This window comes from Rhopalosiphum padi, chromosome 1, assembly GCF_020882245.1.
Source record: "Rhopalosiphum padi isolate XX-2018 chromosome 1, ASM2088224v1, whole genome shotgun sequence".
Lineage (NCBI taxonomy): Eukaryota > Metazoa > Arthropoda > Insecta > Hemiptera > Aphididae > Rhopalosiphum > Rhopalosiphum padi.
Window position 1 is genome coordinate 48,669,644 of NC_083597.1, and position 21,055 is coordinate 48,690,698.

At 24.7% G+C, this 21,055-nt stretch overlaps 1 protein-coding gene across 1 annotated transcript; it reads right to left on the minus strand.

Moving 5' to 3' along the window:
- Positions 1 to 1,120: 1,120 nt before the first annotated feature.
- LOC132928789 (fatty acid synthase-like) lies at positions 1,121 to 19,817 on the minus strand. The gene is made up of 33 exons (XM_060993682.1): positions 19,472 to 19,817; positions 17,845 to 17,997; positions 17,610 to 17,780; positions 17,345 to 17,545; positions 14,964 to 15,199; positions 14,615 to 14,848; positions 14,215 to 14,556; positions 13,917 to 14,150; positions 13,431 to 13,850; positions 13,038 to 13,342; positions 12,814 to 12,958; positions 12,098 to 12,208; positions 11,927 to 12,035; positions 11,144 to 11,413; positions 9,777 to 9,944; positions 9,440 to 9,600; positions 9,193 to 9,363; positions 8,893 to 9,120; positions 8,631 to 8,830; positions 8,344 to 8,544; positions 7,587 to 7,659; positions 5,585 to 5,764; positions 5,229 to 5,417; positions 4,935 to 5,130; positions 4,678 to 4,870; positions 4,473 to 4,606; positions 4,281 to 4,392; positions 4,052 to 4,196; positions 3,200 to 3,488; positions 2,557 to 2,837; positions 2,232 to 2,459; positions 1,928 to 2,158; positions 1,121 to 1,678 (listed from the first exon to the last, which is right to left on the minus strand). The coding sequence occupies exons 1-33, from the start codon at positions 19,608 to 19,610 to the stop codon at positions 1,490 to 1,492; spliced, it is 6,639 nt and encodes a 2,212-aa protein (XP_060849665.1). The 5' UTR covers positions 19,611 to 19,817; the 3' UTR covers positions 1,121 to 1,489.
- Positions 19,818 to 21,055: the final 1,238 nt, after the last annotated feature.

A 21,055-nucleotide genomic window follows, 5' to 3' on the forward strand; every position in this document is an offset into this window, starting at 1 on the left:
ATTAAAGTCATTAGGTGTATGTATATAATTTAAGTAGTGTAGTTACTACTTTACTAGTTGTACTCTGTATTAAACTATACATTAATTAATACATTACAGCATAGCCATTGAGTAAAATAATATTTGCAGTTCCTATACGGCAATACGGATGACGTTAAACACACGATTGGGCGCAGGTGACGGCTTTTAAAGTAAAAACTAATAATAATTGGGTATAATTATACATATTGTTAAGATAGTTCAATTATTATTCGTAGGTAAACAATATACACGATTTATTTATTCGTATGGCATATTCGAACGATAGTATTACATTGAAATATTACCTTAGAGCCAGGAAACACGTCCAATTTGTATTATAGTTGACTTAAATAAACGTTGTTTGAGCAATATATGTATATATCATATGAAATATTAAACTTCATTGTATATATATCAATATCCACAGAATCTAGCCATAGAACTGCCCCAAGAGTTAATCAAAAATTAGGTGTTGCACCGACTCTACTGAAACATCGAGCTTACTATTTCTGTACCTTCGTGTATACCTATACCTCCACGATACCTATACATTTTTCCCTTTTATTTTAGCACGATGTTTTGTTTTCTATTAATAGCACTCTATGTTCATCAAATGGAGCAGCCATTTTTGACGAGTTAAACCCCAGTAACTAAGTTTTGCTAAATGCATATAATATGATGAAAATCAATTATTTGGATTCAATCGAGTGTTGCCTCGAGTTTTTTTTTTTTAAGTCACAAAAATGTACGTAGTCTTAAACTTGTAGTTACTTGTGATAAAAGAATTATAGTAATATAATTATAAAAACCATATTCTACTATTATTTTTTACTTAATTTTTAATCATGTCCAAACTATCTCAGATAATTTGCTAAAATTATTCATTTACCTTTGTTAATATTGTTAACAATAGAAAAGATAATAATAATACAATACTATACAATACATACAAAATTAAAATAAGTCAACTAAAGTAATGGGATTAATAATTATAAATAATATTTAACCCTGATACTCAAAATAAAATTTGAGTATAATATTTAACATGAAATTAATTGAATACAATACACGTTTACTTAATATTTGAAATATAAATCAATTAAGTCACAAAATCATTGAAAACATTTATTTTTAACGAAATAGTTGCTATTTATATAATAAGAAGACTTTCGTATTTGGAAAGTTATAAATCATTTAATCAAAAGTATTTCGATATAAAATCAAAATGTTTAAAATTAAAACAATACAATATTATGATAAAAATAAGAGTACTTAAATATGCTTTAGTTTTTTATAAGGAAGCAAATTATAAAAATATTATAAATAAATTGAATTAAATATTTGCACTTTTTATTTTACTAATAATCAATTAATTGAAAAATTTGTATATAAGAACTATAATTTTATAGTGATAAAAAAAATACTCGAATTTCTTCTTATACATATACATAAAAATAAGTTACTTCAATTAATTGACAACGAAACCAACAGTATTAAGTTCAGAACGTTTGTACAAATCTATAATTGAAATTTCGTTGGCATCTGGATGATAATGTAATATATTGTTATTTACAAATTGAGATAATTTTTTTTCTGATAGCATGTTGTCATAGCCTTTTTCATTAATCGAAATTATTTCAGGTATACGAACGCAATACTAAAAAATAAAAACCATTCATTTAAAAATGATCTAGTCAGCACATACTAATGAAATATGCAAGACATCAGGATTTACATCCAAATCAATACAATGAATAAAAATGATTATATAAAATAGCGACCAAAATTTATAGTTTTTTTATAAGTTGTGATTTTGGGAAAAATTCTTATTAAGTTTAGAAGACTGTTTATGACATAATCAATTTTGGTTGCTTAGGAATTATATAATATTATGTACATTACTTACATCTTCTAGCTTATACATTTTTGATTTTTCAATATTCGTAGTCCTATAAACCACTTTGACTTTTGCGAATATTTTATTGGGAAGTGGTCTTAAATCAAGTATAGCATTCAATCTAGAACATATTGCGTTCAATGCCTTTAAAGCTTTGTCGGCGGCCAAAACGTTGTTTGATGATAACATTTTAGGTAACTCTGTATTCCAACCATTTTTTGTAGATATTTCTCTGGCCATCTGTAAATGTCCGATGAGTAAAAATAATATGATATATTAATTGTTTCTGGTAGCAAAAGTAAATGCTTATTACCATACTGCTTATTTGGAAATAGTTCAATAATAATTTAGCATTAATATTTCCGTATTGTAGCAGACTTTTCGTCCATTCCTGGATTACATTTGGTATACCTTCTACCAGTGTCAGGCTCACTGCAATGTTATCTGCTTCCAATAATTGTGCCATCAACACACAAACAGCACCACCCCAAGATATTCCGATTAGAGAAACATTACCGCATTTGGTGATTGATTTGAGTTTCTACAAACAAGTAGTGAAGTGGTTTATAAATCAATATTATAATAACTAAAAAGGTTTCAAAATTAAAACATTAAAGTAGTGTACTTATGATATTAACCTGTACTAATATTCTCGCTACGTGTTCTATGGACTCTATAGTTTCAGGTAATCTTGCTTCGAATGCTGGATACATTAGATTTTCATACAATTTTTTCATTCTTTTGGGCAGGAATCCGGTAACGACAAACACTGGTAAACCTATGGAATCTGTAAACCGGGGACTATTTGTGGTAACTTCTGTAAATTTGATTTCCTCCGTAACTGTGTCTCCAAATGTGATCAATTCTTCAATGGATTCAGGCAATTCCGCAATAATTTTCGAATAATATTCCCGGCTTGCTATAAAAACGCAATTATTTTATAAAGTTAATAATAGTATTTAATTTGATTTTTTAAGTTAGCAAGTATCGATAATGATTTTAGCTCGGGATAATTATTTAAATAAAAATTTACTTTTTCAAACAATAACTATTGCATTTTTAAATACTCAATTAACGCTAAAAAATTTTTTAAAAAGATTAATGAAAAATATCTTTTTTTATTTAAAAATTAATTTTAAATTATTTCTATGGATGCTGTTTCATAAGTCATATTTTGAATTGATTCAAAAATATAATTTTTGTATTTTTTAGCCATTTATTTTTATTCCGAACTATTAGTTTTTCATTATAAACGATGCCATTTACAAAAAAAAATTTTACCAATTAATGTTTTGTCATATTCAGTGCATATTATTGTGGATGAAGTCAAATTAGCCACATTTATTAATAATTTATCTAATGATGGTACTATATTAGAAAAACAAGGTTCCGTAGCCATTAAACTCCATGAAAGACAAATAGTACTTGGACAAACACCGTTTGCTCTTAATTCTATACAAGTATTTTCTCCACCACTCATAATACAAACGAATAAAGGTTTCAAATCTCGAAAAGATGGAACATTTTCAAGTACATATTGAATATTGCGTATCTTGTCTTCTTCGTCGCTCTATTTTAATAATAATAAATATATTATTAAAATTAATTAACAGTTATATACAATCTTGTGTACTAAAAATGCATAATACTATACTTAAACTATGCATAGAAAGAAATACGAATAATTTATATCTTATACTGAAAAAATACATTAACGTGTAGAAATATAATGTATTTAACTTTTTAAATATCATGGGTCGAAGCCGATTAAAAGTTGTATGATATATATACTCGTAATAACAGTAATTATAATTAATGTAATATCAGTATAACTGCAAAATGTAACTTTAAGATCTGAGTACATTGCTACTATAACAACTAAGTATAACTTTTAAAAAAAATTTAAAGGCGAATAAGTAACTGAAAAAAAAATAATAACATTAGGGATTTTGAAATAAAAAATAATTTATGTCATCGAATATTATTTTTTATATTATTATAAATACAAGTAACATTATTAATATATTTTTTTTTTCAAAAAAAACCCTCAATCATTATTAAAATCAGTTTTTATATGAAATTTAAAGTTTTAATTATGTCAGAAGAAACATTAAAAAAATATTATGTAATTACCAATGTGGCGAAAAATACCGCTCCAAGAGGATATATTGCAGTTGTATCATTTAATAACAGAATTAAATCTTCTTTGGAGTTCAAGTTTGAATCTGATACTATTTGTATCATAGTATTTTTATATCGTGATATAAGTAAATTAAACCTGTATCATTAATTTTTTTTAAATTAATAAATAATACCTTAATTATATTTAAAATATTAATAATGAAAATTAGCTTATTAATACCTTCTTGATGCAGTGGTAGACATGGAGTATTTTTTTAACGCCACAACAATCTTTCGAGCTCCTCTCATAACCATCCATTCAGCAATATCAATCCAAGTACTATACTTACTTCCTATACAAACAAATAGTTGAATATTTTATCGAACAACAAAATTATTTACTATCTATATTTGATAATCAATCATATCTTACCAATAATTAAATACACCCAGTTAGAATAACATTGATATTGTTCAAATTCTGATTGTTTTAAAGACTTTTCTAATGTATTATCTTCTTCTAGAGCCAACACTACTCGATTATATTCTACTCCTTGAGATGATAAGCTAGTTTTTAAAGATAAAATATAAAAACAATAAATCTTATACATATAAAGTAGTTTAGATAAATAATATACTGTAATGATTTTATGGCTTGTTCTGTTGTACAAGGACCAGTTAAAACTTTTCTATCAAACGGTTTGACAATACCGAGATCTATTCCTTTTTGTACTTCATTCTGAATTTTCAATTTTATTTCACTAGTTTCTGCCAATAGGCGATCTGGACTAACACCATAAAATATAATATTTTTCAAAAAAACAAGCATTCCTAAAATATTAATACAATGTTTATATAAGTAAGTTAATCACGTTGTCAGCAGCAATAATATTACCAATTTTGTCTTTATTCTTCATGTCAGTTTTAGTCAATTGAAAAAATATTCCACGAAGTGCTATTGATCGAACCGATGCATGAAAATCGTGTCCGTGGAGACAATTTACAATCATGGATACACCTTTTCCATTAGTAGCCATTTTAATTTTTACTTCAAAATTATCATAATAACTAAAAATTCTGGATTCTGATAGCTTTAAAGCATAGTGAATATTATTAAATTATTATTAATATAATTATTTGAAATAATATTTTATGCATATTTATTTATAGTAAATGTTTAACTTTTTACCGAAGCGAATTTATTCTTAAGTAGTGTACACTGTTCTTTATTTTCAACTGTGACAAAAACACAGTATCCTAACGACAAGGCTACAGCTATAGCTGCTTGTCCAATAGCATTAAATCCGGCATTTACTAATATCGTTTTATCAAATATATGATGATTTGGCGGCTTTAAAATATACAACATATAATATGCCTATATAAAAAAAAAAATAATTTAAAATCAAACAGAAATATATTTCATCAATTACAGTAAAATAATATAATACCAGATTTAGATTGTCAATGATTAAAATAATAACAAAATGTCAATACATTGTTGATTATGTCTGTTAAATACTAGTTACATTTAGAAATTTTTACCATCGAATAAGAAAGAGGAATAGTAGCTGCGTCTTCTAACGCCTGATCTGATGGAATAGTCCATGTTAAATATGGATCCGGTGAAATTTTATTGAATGTATTTTTTCCAATTGGCGCAATTCCCATTACTTTTTTACCATTGGCCGTTATTCCAGAATATTCAAAATGATCAAGTTCGTTCTAATAAATAAAAATATGGTTTGTATATAATCTTGGATAAGTTACCAAGTCAGATAATATCCAATTTCTAGATTTAAAAATATTATATTTTAATTTTTAAAATTTCAAATTCATAATTTATTTATATGTGTCTATAGTGTGTAATATAACTATTGAAAAGACAATATATTTTTACTAATCAGATAGATAAAAATGTATTTAATATAGAAATAATTTTATTTAATAGATAATAACGTTATCTTATTTATTTGTCTATACTCTATAATTCCAGCCGTTGTAATAAATTTAAAAAATTTGGACACCGCTCTGCTGTACATTAAGTGTTGAGTGGGTTACTATTATAAATGTGTTAAATTTGAATTAAATAATATTCGATTGTATACAAAAAAACCATTCAGAGTGGACATGGTCTATTTGCCTATATCACAAAGCATATTTCATAATATGTATTTTTGATACAATATATAACTATTAAAAATTGAACTTAAAATGTCTATTAAACATAATTGTCTTCAAATATTATTTAGATTTTATGGTTTCAGTATAACTTACTTAAAAAGAATCAATGTGTTACATTTTTAAAACTTGATATGAAACGAAAAGAAAAATGTTTATTTATTTCTGATTGCAAAATAGTTTGTAATTTTTGTCATATTTTGTCCAAATTCTAATTGTTGATATATATAATATACAATTTACATATATATATATATACATACATTATACAGGTATATAAAGTGTCAATGAATTTTAAATATTTTTATACAAATATTAAATATAACAACTTATGTTAAATATTTTTAAGAATTTCGACCTAGCGAATCATTTTTTATTAACATTAATAGATGAAAAATACTAAAACAAATTAAAAATTACTCAAAATATTTTATGTAATGAAAATGATAATTTAAATATTTTATATAAATTTCAAGTATCTGGAATTATTCTTTTCTGAATTACTAAAAATATAAAATTGTTTAGGAAAAAAAATGATTATATGGATGTATATATTCTAATTTCTAAGGTTATAAAAATTTTAAGTGCTTATAAATAATTAATTTAGGTTTCCGGTAGAATTTTTTTCTGTTAGTTAAAAAACTTATAAAAACCTCATACTCAATTTTAAAATTTTAGGTTTAAATAGAATTTGTTGTATGTATTTCTAACAAAAAATAACTAGTATTTTTTGATATTTTAACGAATTTTGTCAACATTTAAAAGCATAAAAAAAATACTGTGATTATAAATTTTTGATATTTTTAATTTAAAATTGAACCACTTAGAAAATTGCATTAAGTTTTCAAACATTTTTATAAATGTATAAATTTGTTATTGGCATTTATAAAAAAATATATATAATCTAAAATTTAAACTGCTTATAAATAGGTCAAAAATTCTTAAAATATTTTTAAAATTATATGTTAATATGAATACTAGGTACAAAGTTCAAATTTCTGTGGTTATTCATTTTTAAATTATAATAAAATAAAGAATTAAATTTAGTCAAAATCTGATTTTATGTAGAAATTACCGTTTTCCTTAATTTTTTGTTTTTTTTTTCAATACAATATACTATCAATAGTATCAATTAGGATAAAAAATTTGAACTTTTGTAATAATTTAGCATATTCGAGTATTTAAATAATATTACTTAAATTAATATGTATTTGTATATTTTATAAAAAGAAAGTGTCATATTTTTTATACGATTAAAATTGAGGTTTATAGGTTAGCACTTAACATGTTATATTTGAAATCTTGAATAGCCCATTTTATATTTTTGTTATAATTAAGCACTTATAATATTTTTATTGTCACTTACATCTACTATACTATTATTTACAGATATATCCTGGAAATTAAATCCTAGGTACTTGAGTTTCAAGTCATCGAATCTGAAAAACAAAAATAAAATATTTTAATTTGTATGTTAAATATTCAAAAAATATGTTTCAGAAAAAACGTAATTTAAAAATACCAAGCGAATTTTTATGCGATATGTGTTTAATATTTTTAATTTGGTATCGTCCACACAAACAAAACTTCACAAATCAAATTTTTCTAAGTTTTTGGTTTTTTTTTTTTTTTAAGAACTATTGTATTTTACTTAATCTTGACTGTTATTTAAAATTATTAAAATTGTTATCATTTGAAAATTATGTGCAAATATAATACATAATACAATTTAAACAATATAAGATTAGTAATTAATTAATCTAACTGTAACCTTTATAAATATCTAAGCAAAGTTTATAAAAGAAATCATAAAGGTACTTGTATATTATTTGTATGTCGATGAACTTCATTATCGATGCTTAGTCACTCATAATCCAACCAATGTTTTATAATATATTTATTCCTAATAAATCAAAAAAACTATTATTTTTACTACTTATTTTGTTACAAATATGTTCTATGTAACTTAATATAATGTATTTTTTTAATGTAACTTTATTTTTTCTATTTTCAATTTGTATACTGTTTATAGTTTTGTAATTACTCAAAAAAAAAAAAAAATGCATATGATAAGATTCGTGGTTATTGATTAGACATGTATGTTTAAATTGTATAATGCTTACGTGACATCATTGAGGTAAGTCGTGATCTTATTATCTGCAGACACGTTCAAACTGGAATAATTGTCAACAAGATTTCGAACAATAGTTCCCCATCTATTGTCTTTATAAATATTTACAAATAATTGTTTTCGTAACTGTTCAGAGTAAAATGAATGATCAATATTGAAATCAGGACCCGAATTGTCCAATAAGAAAACAAATCTAAACAATAAAATTGTTTTCATAGTATTTTGTTTAAATCTCGTACGAGTATATCTACTAAATTTAATTAATTGTTAGTTGCCTACCTGATCTTATTCGACTTATTTCTATGTAACACTTCTTCCATAAATCTTGTTAATTTTACATATGATAAGTCTTTTGTAAAAATGTAAAGATAACTTTTTGTTTTTTTACATTCTGCCAAAGAATGTTTAATTTTCTCGTTAACATTTTGAATATCCGTAATACTTTCTAATTTTAAACTAATTATTTTTATTTCTTTAATCTAAAACAAACAAAAATCTCAATTATTTTGAGATTCCACAATAACAATGAATACAAAAAAACCTTTTTGATCAACACCAAATAGTGCCCATTAAATTGTTGTTGCATAATAACACTCCATTCTTTGGTGCTAAATATAGGTTTTTCCGATATCACCAATAAATGAACTCTTTTAGCGTTTTTTGAAAGTGAAATAACATTTGACATTTGATCATACGGTATTAATATGATATTGTGATCATTATTAATGAATTTTTCTGCATTAATTTTGTCTAAACTCACAATTGCGTGCTGTATAATTGAAATTTTTTTTAAAATTTTTTTTACATTTAAATAACAACAATGAACACATTATAAACTAACTTGAATTCCTATCTGAATGTCAAGCATTTGCTTCATTATTATGGCGAAATGATACATTCTGTTATCATTATTACTGTAATATACTTTGAAATTATTCATGTTGGGATTGGATTGGAATTTTTTACATTCAAATATGACTTGCAAACAATGATTGATAAAATTAATTTCATTCTAAAGAAAAAAAATAAATATATATTACATACCTATATTTATAATAAAATGTATAAGTTTTAGGCCAATATTATACCTCACTAGTTGGATTAGCTAATTGTATAAAATTTTCTTCTTCTAATCGTAATTCAAATGGATTTAATGTACTTATTGAAAATGATTTAGTTTCTGGATGCAAAATATATATCCCATCGCCATTTATTTCATTAGTATTAAAATTATAATAAATAGAAACATCTGAAACACGAATAAAAGTATATTTTAATACCTAAGTGTATTTATATACATATTATTCTTCAATTAAAAATAATTTACGTTAACTTGAACAATAACTTTGGGAAAAAAACATAATCATATTATAGGGATTTTGATTAAAAAATATATATATAAAAACCTACATACTCGTATCTTACCTTTTCCTAAGGAATCTTTAAATTTAGATGGATCGATATACATTTTACGAATAGTTGATACATCTGCTGGATTGTCATTATTTTCCATACTTTTATGAATAAGAAATGTGAAAATTCCATTAAGAAATGTCATCCAATCATCGTCCCACTTTATGTTTCCTCGATATTCTTTGAAAATAAATATAAATATGCATTAATTTATTAGATAATACAATATTTTTTCTAAGCGAGTGCAGTTTTGTTAAGTTTTAAGGAATATTACATATTATGTTCATTTATTTTATATAATATAATAGCATAAACAATATTTACTCTCTCCACCACAATACTATACAATTAAAATTAAAATTATAAACAAAGTGATACACGAAGGACGCTGATCCTCTTTTTCTTCAATAATGGAGTTATTCAAAATCTGATTTTTAGTATTTTAAAATACACTTTAAGACCAAATTTTGTACCATATAAGGATGGTCCTGTGGCGATATAAACTTCTGTTTTTCATTTTAAGCCTCTTATTGTTTTCTGTATGGCAGATATATATTTTTTTAATTTTAATGTATCTAAATCAAAAGTCAAACGAAGAGTTTCCAATAGTTTCTATGTTATTAAACTTTAAGTAAAAAGACTTTAAGGACTATTCAATAGCTATAAAAGCTATAATTGTCCATGTCTATAGCCCAAACACTAATAATTGGTATACTGTTTATATTTACGAAGTAGATTAGAAGAAAAAGATTAGGCGCCTGAACACCTAAATGATTTGAAAATGATAATATTTAATATTAATCTATAACATTTATAATTAATAAAAATAGTCCAAGTATAATAACTAGATTCAATATTATATTTTTTATAAAAGCATTTTTAAGGTATTTAATTATTATTATATACAATTTCATAACTTGGAAACCAATTGTTAAAATTTTGATTTTAATATGTTAAAATGTTAAAAAGTATTTGCTTAACAATTTATAGAAAAAAATAAGGGTTCCTATTTGAAAAACAGAAGTTTATATTATCACAGAACCGTCCTTAAATTGTATAAAAAATCGAAAGTATTTAATATATAATGATTATATTATTATGGTATTTAGAATTATAAAAAACCAAATACATTTTTAGTATTAAAAATCATAATACATAAATAATTTATTCACAAGATTTTTCCATTATGAATATTTTAATGCATATTTGTAACAGTAAAACAAATAAACAATTTAAATCTATGTAATAGGTATGTACAGTGTACATATTATACATATATATAATATAGTTTTACTATAGCTATAGTTAAACTGTTAAAAACAAATATCAAAAATATCAAAACGTTTATTATTTCATATTTTGAATACATATTACTTTACCTTCAAAATGTAAATCTATATTTGTCACAGTCTGAAATTGTTCACCGAGTTCGTATCCATTATGTTCTAACAATGAGTACAAATCATACTTAGAAATTGAACTATGTGGTACATCAGAAACTGTATCTGGGTATTTCATCTTTGGTTTTATTAGAGTCATATCAATAGAATCTGGTCGAAATATTTTTCCCGAAACTATTACTTCATTTTCCAAGCATATTTCAAAGTAACCACTTCCACATTGTATAAGCGAATAGAATTCCAATTTATCTAAATGTAAATATAATATTGAAAAAAATCATGAGTAAAATCAATGTTATAAAAATTGATTATTTTAAATAATTATAATATTTTAGCCATTATTCTATATGACATGTTTAGTGTTTAGTTATTATATATATAATTTGTTTTTATTTTTTTATATATTTTTAAAGTTGTACTAAGATTTGTAAAATAATAACGAGATAAAGATTTTTTTAATGATGTAAATGTTCTTTAGTAAAAAAATTATAAAAAAATATTGTAAGAAGAATTCAATTTTCTTCGATTTTAAAGTAAATTTTCCGAATACTACGTAAAATATGTGTCCATATTTCATTAAACAAAATTATTATAGTTTAAGCTCTAATTTAAAATGATTAATCATAAAATTATTTTTACTTGAAAAATAAATAAATATTGCGCTTTTTTATACATAATTAAATATTCATAAAGTTAATTTAGTACCAAATTATAAATAAAGTTAATATGTTTAGGTTTTAATAAATATAAATATGTACTCACCATTTGGTTTGATTTCAATAGTTCTTAAAAAATGTAGTTCCTCAAATGCAATGATCTCATCAAAATGTAGTTCACTTTGTATTATTATAAATGATTTCCATACGTGAAACTAGACATTTCAAATATATTACTATTTATCATTTGATCAAAATTAAACATCATGTAACTCACTAGAAGAATTGAACTAGGCAAAATATGTCGTCCTTTGATTTTGTAATCGAATAAAATATGTTCATTATTTAAATGTATTGTAAACATTCTCTCTCCTGAAATTCGTGTAGTCTGAAAATAGTGTTGAAATAATTAATTTTTTTAAAAATATTAAATGATTTAAACTGACGACACTCGATAAGTAAAACAATTAATGCATAAATATTTTTATTAAATATTTTGTAATAAGAAAGCTTCACAAATAATTTTTTCCAGCATTGTGCATTGATTAAAAAAGGATCTAATATATTTATTATAACTAGTTACAAAAAAAAAAAGAAAAAAAATTTAATAAATTAAAAGTTGAATGGAAATTACGTATTTATCTATGATAAGATTTTAAAATAATGCCCAGGCAACTCACTACGAATAATATGAAATTTTTTTAACTATTGGAAAAATCGATGGTAAATTTATTTTTTTGTATTCTTTGTTATTTATCATTATTTTGAAGAATTTGTTTTTGTATCTAATCAGCGCTCATTTGTGTATAATATTTATTTTTGTTGTATTTTTTATGAAGTAACTTTTTTTTAAGTATCATTTAAAGTATAAAATGTATTTCGTGGTTTTAAAATTTATTTGTATTCTTTATTTAAAATAGCAATCACATCTGTAATTTATATATTTTTTATAAAATGTAATACGAACATTTAAATTTCAAATATTTTACTTACTGACTGCGTCATGCTCTTTAATGACCATTCTTCTTTGTGATCCCAAGGAAATAAAGAATGTAAAGATTGAGTTTCTCGGCTAACTGGATAATTTATTGATGGATAGAACGATTCAATGTTAGGAGTCATACCGTTATTATACATCCTGTAATTTTGTATTAAATATGTTCATAGTATTTTTATTACAAACAGTTATTACATAAGCTAATGAACTATTGACTTACTTTCCAAAAGCTGTCAATAAAAATTTGACTGAATCTTTTGTACTTCTATGTGTAAGTGGTATATTTGTCACTTTTTCTGATAATGATCGTTTAAGTATGGCTTGTAAAAGCCCATGTGGAGCAATTTCAATTACAATTGCATCCTCGGGTATATGCCGAGAAGCTTCTTCAAATAAAACTTGTCCAAGAAGATTGTTAGTATGATATTCCGGTGAACTATATTTTGCTACATCATTTCCCCATTCGGACTCGGGTACGGAGCTACTCACCCATTTTGATGATCTAGGTTTTGGTTGTGGAATAACCTATTGACAAAAATAATTAATAGCAACAGGTTATTTAATGAATATTGATTGATTGGAAAGACATTTAAATACTTCAAATCAAAATTACTTCTTTTAAATACTTTAGTAAAGTCGGCGCCGCTGGTTTTATGTACTGACTGTGGTATGCAATATTAGAAACATTGACAAGTTTGGCAAATACCCCTTCTGATTTCAATTGTTCAACAAAATTTGTGACGCTAACCGTTGGCCCAGACAAGGTGCTGCTGTCAGACGCATTGTGACAAGCAACTTCAATATCGTGTGGTAGTCTATCTTTAATGTCGTTGTACCCTAATCCTATTGCAGCCATCGACCCATCGATGAGTTCAGTCTCTATCGAAGCTCGACCTCTTGCATGTGCAGCAAGTATCATTTGCTCTGCAGTAAAACAACCGTCAGCGTAGGCGCACCCCAATTCGCCGACTGAATGACCAATAATACCATCAGGGACAACGTCAATACTCTTCAACACGTCCAATAAACCTATCTATTTTAAACGTTAATTAAAGAATCGTTTTTAAAATTCAAACACTTGGGTTGTATTTAAATAAACCTGTATCGCAGCTATACCAACGAATGAGTTGAGTATATTATCAAAAAGTGTGGGATCTTCATTTGTTAAAATATCAATAAGGTCAACACCTTTCGGCTTTAATATAGTTTCAAGTCTGCGTACTGATTCTGCAAATATAGGAATTTTTAACAGTTGTTTTCCCATACCATTCCACTGTGATCCCATTCCGGAAAATACGAACCAAATAGGCCGTTTAATCAATGCTGGAAGATACTAAAAATAATAGTTAATAAAAATAAAACCATAAAATGATAACAATAATTTATCAGTTACCTACCGATATTTCTTCTTGTGATCCTTCATTATCTGGAACTATAGTGAAACTTCGATAGTAATGAGCGTTCATAGATTTATAAAAAACGCTATGTAAAAGAGCTGCAAACTCTTCGTCCATTCGACTATTTTTTATGCGCTCTAAAAACTGTGTAACACCTTCTTCGTTCCGACCAGATACAAACACAATTCGTGGTAAACCATCTTCAAACATTTCTCCTTTTTCATAGATTTTTACTTTGTTTTTCTTATTTTGTTTTAAAACCACATGGCTAAAAGAATTACACAAACCAAATGAACTAATACCAACTATATTTCCTTTCAATGGAGTTTTTTCAGTTACTACCTATAAAAATATTTGGATATTAAAACTTACAGAAATACAAATTTTATTTTTAACATACTTCTAATCTGCCAGAAAAAAGAGCGGGGCAATCTTGGTTAGGCTCTGAATAGTTAATATTTGGAGGTATATATCCAGAGTCTAAGATAATAAGCGCTTTTGCTAATGACACTAAACTCGAAGTAGCTTCACAATGACCAATATTACTCTTTATGGAACCAACTTTTAATGGTTCTATTCTATTTGGAGTACAAAATACTTCACTCAGAATATTCAGTTCCATTGCATCTATTTTCTATTTGAAACAATATATGTAAATTATATATTCAATATACCTTGATTACAATATTAACTAGTATTTTTATAAAATATTTTATTTATTAATTAATTATAAAAAAAATCAAACAAACCTTAATACCTAACCCTTCGCCTTCTATAAACGCTACTTTTGCTGGATCTACATTAGCTTCTTTATAAGCATTTAATAAAACTTCTTTATAAAGGTTATCAGAATAATGATAAAATAAATCATTTGTTTCTCCAAATATACCACTTGCGCTCAATATAGTTGCATAAGAACGTTTAGCTTCAGATAATTTCTGTAATAGCACTACTACACACGATTCAGATCTGTTCATCCCATTTGCTATAATAATACATTTATTTATTTTTATTTAAAAAAAACAAATTGATAGTAAATTATAATATAATACATTTTAATACTAATTTACATATGTAACATTTATCAATATACCTATTGTAGTCAATTTTTTGTCAATTTTTATAAAACTAGCAATAGACTTAAGTAATTTATTCTCCAAAAATTAAGATATACTCTTCTAATAAAAAAGTTAGTTTTCTTTCAACTATTTTTAATACTTTTGAATTTAAAATCATATTTTAAGTTATTTGCTCTTGTAAATAAATAACTATTTATTTTTCACACCGATATTAATAGTCATAGATAATATTATTAGATTTTGAACGGAGTGAAGAATGTATTGATTGTACACTAATGTATGTTTTTTATTATTTTTTTTATTTTTGTGTCTGTCATCGCGTTTTGGAGTAGAAATAATGCTGTGGTTTTTGATTTCAGCCCCTCTTTGAAAAGAAAAAATCATCTAGTTGGTACTTTTGGTACCTTGGGTCAAAAGTAAAAATTTTCGACAAAATCGATTTTTTTATTTTGCAGTAACTAAAAAATGAATTATTGTAAATATTTGAAATTTTCGGCAAATGTTTATTTAGCGTTATTTATTTACGATTAAATTTTCAAAATATTCAATTTTTTTAAGCTATTTATAGACAATTGAAATTTTCGATTTTTCTACGTTTTTTTTTTTTTTGAAATGCCGATAAAAAAAATTTGGCATTCCAAAAAACCTTTAAAATCTAACAGAAGGTTTATTATAAGTTGTTATTGTAATAAAAAAAAATTACAATTTTTGTTTATAAATATTTAATGTTCAAATGTTTACGAAATATGTCAAAATCGCAAAAATCTACAAGGAATTTTGAAGTTGAAAATTCATAATATTTTTTTGATTTATACCTAAAACACCCAACACAAGGTTCTCCGTAACTTTTTCTTCAAATAACTGTAAATTTATATTCTAGCGTTAATATAGAAAAAATGTTAGAGCGTATGAAATTTAATTTTTTACAAAATCGCGTAAAATAACGATATACAGAGGAGCTTCAATTATCAGCACTACAAAATTTTTGTGTACAATATTTTTAGTTTAATTTAATTTAATTTTATCATTCATTATATTTTTTTTATCGTGTACATATTATGAAATGCAAGATTATTTATTATCTACTATGGCTCACTCCAATGTAATGAGGTGCAAAAAAAAATTTATTATTATTTTAAATAAATACATTTCATATATTTTTTTAAATATTTTTTATGTTATGTATGAATATTATATCTAATAAATTAGTTTTCAACTTTTTATCAACATTTTCAATGGTTGTTTGATATCTGCACGAATCGATTATTCGCACCCCCTTCGGTGTCAATTATTATCCTACTAATTATCCTAGACTGACAAACCATCTCCGTTCAGAATCGTTTTTCATATACAATGATACCTGTCATTGCATTCAAATTTAACACATCCATTATGGTGACCTACTCTCCCGTCTCCGTCTTTACTATACAGCAGAGCGATACCCAATTGCCCACCCTTTTTTATATATTATATTTTAATTTCAGATTTGTTTTTACTAATTGCACTAAAATAAAATTAAGCAAATAAAAATAAAACTTTCTAGTTAGGACTTGATTTCACAATAATTATTATCGTATATGTCTCTAAGATATACAATTTATGCATAAATAAATGGAAGGTACTTTAAAATTAATGTAAAAATAACAATTAAATATATTTTTTCTATAATTATTCAGGAATAACCCTTTATCTATAGCGAATATAATCTAAAAGAATAGAGCATGAAGGAATGCGACACCTGAACAATTATAAGTACCAGGATAAACACAGTAAAAATACAAATTTCTCGTTTACCGTTCCTGTAAGCTAAAACAAACCTTAATTATATTTAATCAGTATTTCCTTTAAATATTTTTATAAGTTTAAAGTTTAGATTTTAGCGAATATTTTAAATCTTAAGGATTATTATTTCTTTTAGTTTGATTTTTAGAACTAATATGTTCAATTAAAAATAATATCATGAATAATTTGTATGTATAATTAAATACATATTAAATATTAAATATCAGCTATATTTAATGTGTGTATAAAATATATTAATATAAGTATACCATCTTCACTATATGATCTAGTTTCGTTTGTATTTGTCAATCTTCCTAATCCTTCAAGTTGAAGAGATATATTAGGATTCAAGCATAAGCTACATGATCCGATTATTGCTGCGTTTATCACTCCATCTTCAATCATTCTTTTTGCTCTCATAATAGCTTGTGATCCACCAATCCAAGTTGCATCAGTTGTGTAACTAGGTCCTATTTTCAACAGTATCATAAACTATAAACATTAATCTATTAATTAATTATCATTGGTGATTACCATTTAAGTTAAGTGTATAAGACAACCGATTTGCTTGCATTGCTCTGTTATGACCTAAGAGACCAAACCCTTTTTGCTGTGTATCAAAAACCTCAAAAAACTCTGATTCACTAATACAAGAATTCATGAAGACGGCCGTATTGGTTCCGGATAAATCAGCTGGGTTTATTCCTGAAATGCATAACAATTTGCATTAAAATAAGCATATTCTATAACTCAACTAAAATCACTTCACCTGCATCAACTATTGCTTCTATAGATCTTTCCAAACTAAGTCTAGTCAAAGCATCCAAACTCTCAGCCATCTTTCTATGTATACCAAAAAATACGTTGTCAAATTTTTCGGGAGTTCGTATTTTACCAACTCCATGTGGTGTTCCTAGCACACCTGAAAAACGCAACAACCATAAAAGGTTTATTTAAATTTTAATTCTGGAAAATGATTTAATGTATAATGTATTTAAAGTGGAATTTTAAATTATATTATCTAATACAGAAAAACATTTTATTTTCAATTATAATTTACATATAGATAATTATTTGATTGTTAAATCTTTAATTATTTATGGTGGGTCGCATGAACAATCACTTAACAATTAATGAATCAACAGTGAGCTAATGGGCCCTTAAACATAATTTAGTGGTCCATGATTATTGGTTTATTCAATTTATCAATTTTTCATGCCAACCAGCATAAATGATTTACCGAAAAAAAACCCCGTGGGTATAACATAAAAATCGTAGGTACAGATAAATTGGTTTGATCAAAAACGTCACTTTAAATCATTGTATTCAAAATACAATTTTTAACTAATTCACATGAAAAAAAAATAATAAGATATTTTACAATTTTTCAATATTTTTTTCTATAATAGGTACTATAATAAAAGTTTCACATAACACATTCGATCGATGTACTTGATGTAAAAATAAACATGGATGATGATTTTAAAATAAATTTTTTTTTAATGTAGTACATTTATATAATCATTTTTTAGAAAAACTGATAATATTTTAACCAATCATTTTTATTATTTTTACTTGACAAAAAAATCAATATCCGTTATTTTTTTAGGAAATAAAATAACAATAATCCTTGACATCTAAAATAATGTTATAAATATGTATAGTTATAAATATTAATGCTTTTTGAAATAAGTAAGGAATTCTATTTTTTTTTACTTTTTATTTTTGATATGGGTATGTTTAAAATACCTTATAAAAAAAAAACTTCTTATTACTATAAGGCCTGTCAATTTACATTGATTATATTAAATACTTGTTACTTATTGTTATTTAATATTATAGTAATTCGTAAATCTTAAAAATTAATTTTTGTTATGTTAGTTTAATGAGAGCGATTAATAAAATGCAATGATAATATTACTGTATTTTATACAATCAGTATACAATAATAAATTAAATAGTTTATAAACTTCTATTGTTCTGTGCTTCTATCAAAATATTTTTTCAATCCACCTCAATGATTTGTCATTATTTTAGAATATTAAATTTATTAATACACCAGTACACCACTATATGTTATAATGAGAGTTGTCAACACCAGATTATTAAATTATTCCAATAAAGTTCTGAAACCAATGATAATAGTGATATCAGTTTCATAATAATATAAAAAGACTCGTGATTCATTTTTAAAAAAAACTCTTTTTGGTAAACTTATATTTAAATGAAATATTTTATTTATATACGGTGTATATTACACACATATATGTGTGTATATTTAAATACAAGATGACTCTAGTAAATGTTTTTTATAATGTTATTATTACTGTTATTAAAAACATAATTAATTATATGTTTATTATTTTTTTTTTTTAAGATACAAAATAATGTCTAACCGGGTATCCATCGCCTGCTATCTGAAGTCACACCATTCTTTTTGTCAAACAGCAATTGTTTCAATTCATCCAAATTGTCGGATTCCGGGAAAAGGCCTCCAATACCAGATATTACGACTTCGACTTTTGGTTCCGTCATTTTCAAATCACAATTCGGTTTTGCTTTTCGCAAAACAAATTCCTAACAATTGGAATTTAAATTTACAGTTTTTAGAAATCTGATTAAAATTATAAACGCATGGGGCAGCGTAATTATTACGTTAAACAATTATTTATTATTTTATATAGAATTGTGCAAAATGAATTACGATTTAGAGTTTACCTCGACACAAAGCAATGTCATAAAAATTTTGTTATGAATCCATTCAATTTTTGGTTAATTAATTATTATTCAAAATTGTATAATTATTGGACATTGTATCCCGTGAAGAACCACAAAGGTTAAAATTTGCAATTCACATAAAACATTTCTGGGGTTTAACAACCGGAATAAATGTACGTCGTTTGCCTTCAAATGTGTTTTCAATCATAATCTCATTACCAAATTATTGACAATGAAAACTAAAATAATAAAACTTCATTTTATATTCGGAGCTAAGCTATATAGGATATAGTAATATGTATTATAAAATATTAGTTATTTACAATAGTATTTGTTTTAATATTCCATGGTATTATTTTTGAAATATTATGTACTTCAAAAGCTTCATATGGCGACATTTATATAACTTGTAAATATTACCTATGTAGCCCAGTGGCATATATATAAGTTTTTCACAGGTTAGAGATCAGATCTGTGAAATAATACCTAACCTATCACCTACATACAAAAAAAGAATATAACCAGTCTATTTTTTTTTTGATACTAACTTTTCCCGCAAAAGTACAATATTCTCCCCACCACAATTCAAAATCTACGTCTTGCAATAATTATATAAATTATATATTATAAACTATTAACTTTTAATTATAACGATTATTAACCACCTATTCACTGAATTATTACGATGAATAATAAAATAATGTACAAGTATATTATATATTTAATATACATTATTCCAAAATGTATTATTTATTAAAACTGCGTTTTATTAGTAAACAATACACGTGCATTATATATTTTTCTCGACCGGTTAATTACAATTATAGGTTATATACTAACATAGCAGATAGATAAGTACCAACTAAATTCTTAGCAAATTCCACTTCCGTCATAACGGAGTACTACTATAATATAATGGATAAATATCATAAGAAAAATAATATAAATCTTCATTGTATATTTTAATCTTACTTAAATAACTATTGACACTGGTAGACAGGTACTTTCAACCTTTTAAGACTAAATTTAATTTATTCAGAATATTTAAAAGTATCTAATAATAATATTATTTTGATAACAAAGACAATGATTGTTTTAATTACTACTGAAATTTTAAACATTAAATATTGGGTACATAATATTACCGAGAGGATTGGTTTAATTTAATGTTAAGAGGACGCTATACACTGGTCATTTTCAGCGGTAACAACATGTCTACGGAAAACAATCGAAACGGCATCGAAAAGTGATTTTAGAGTAAA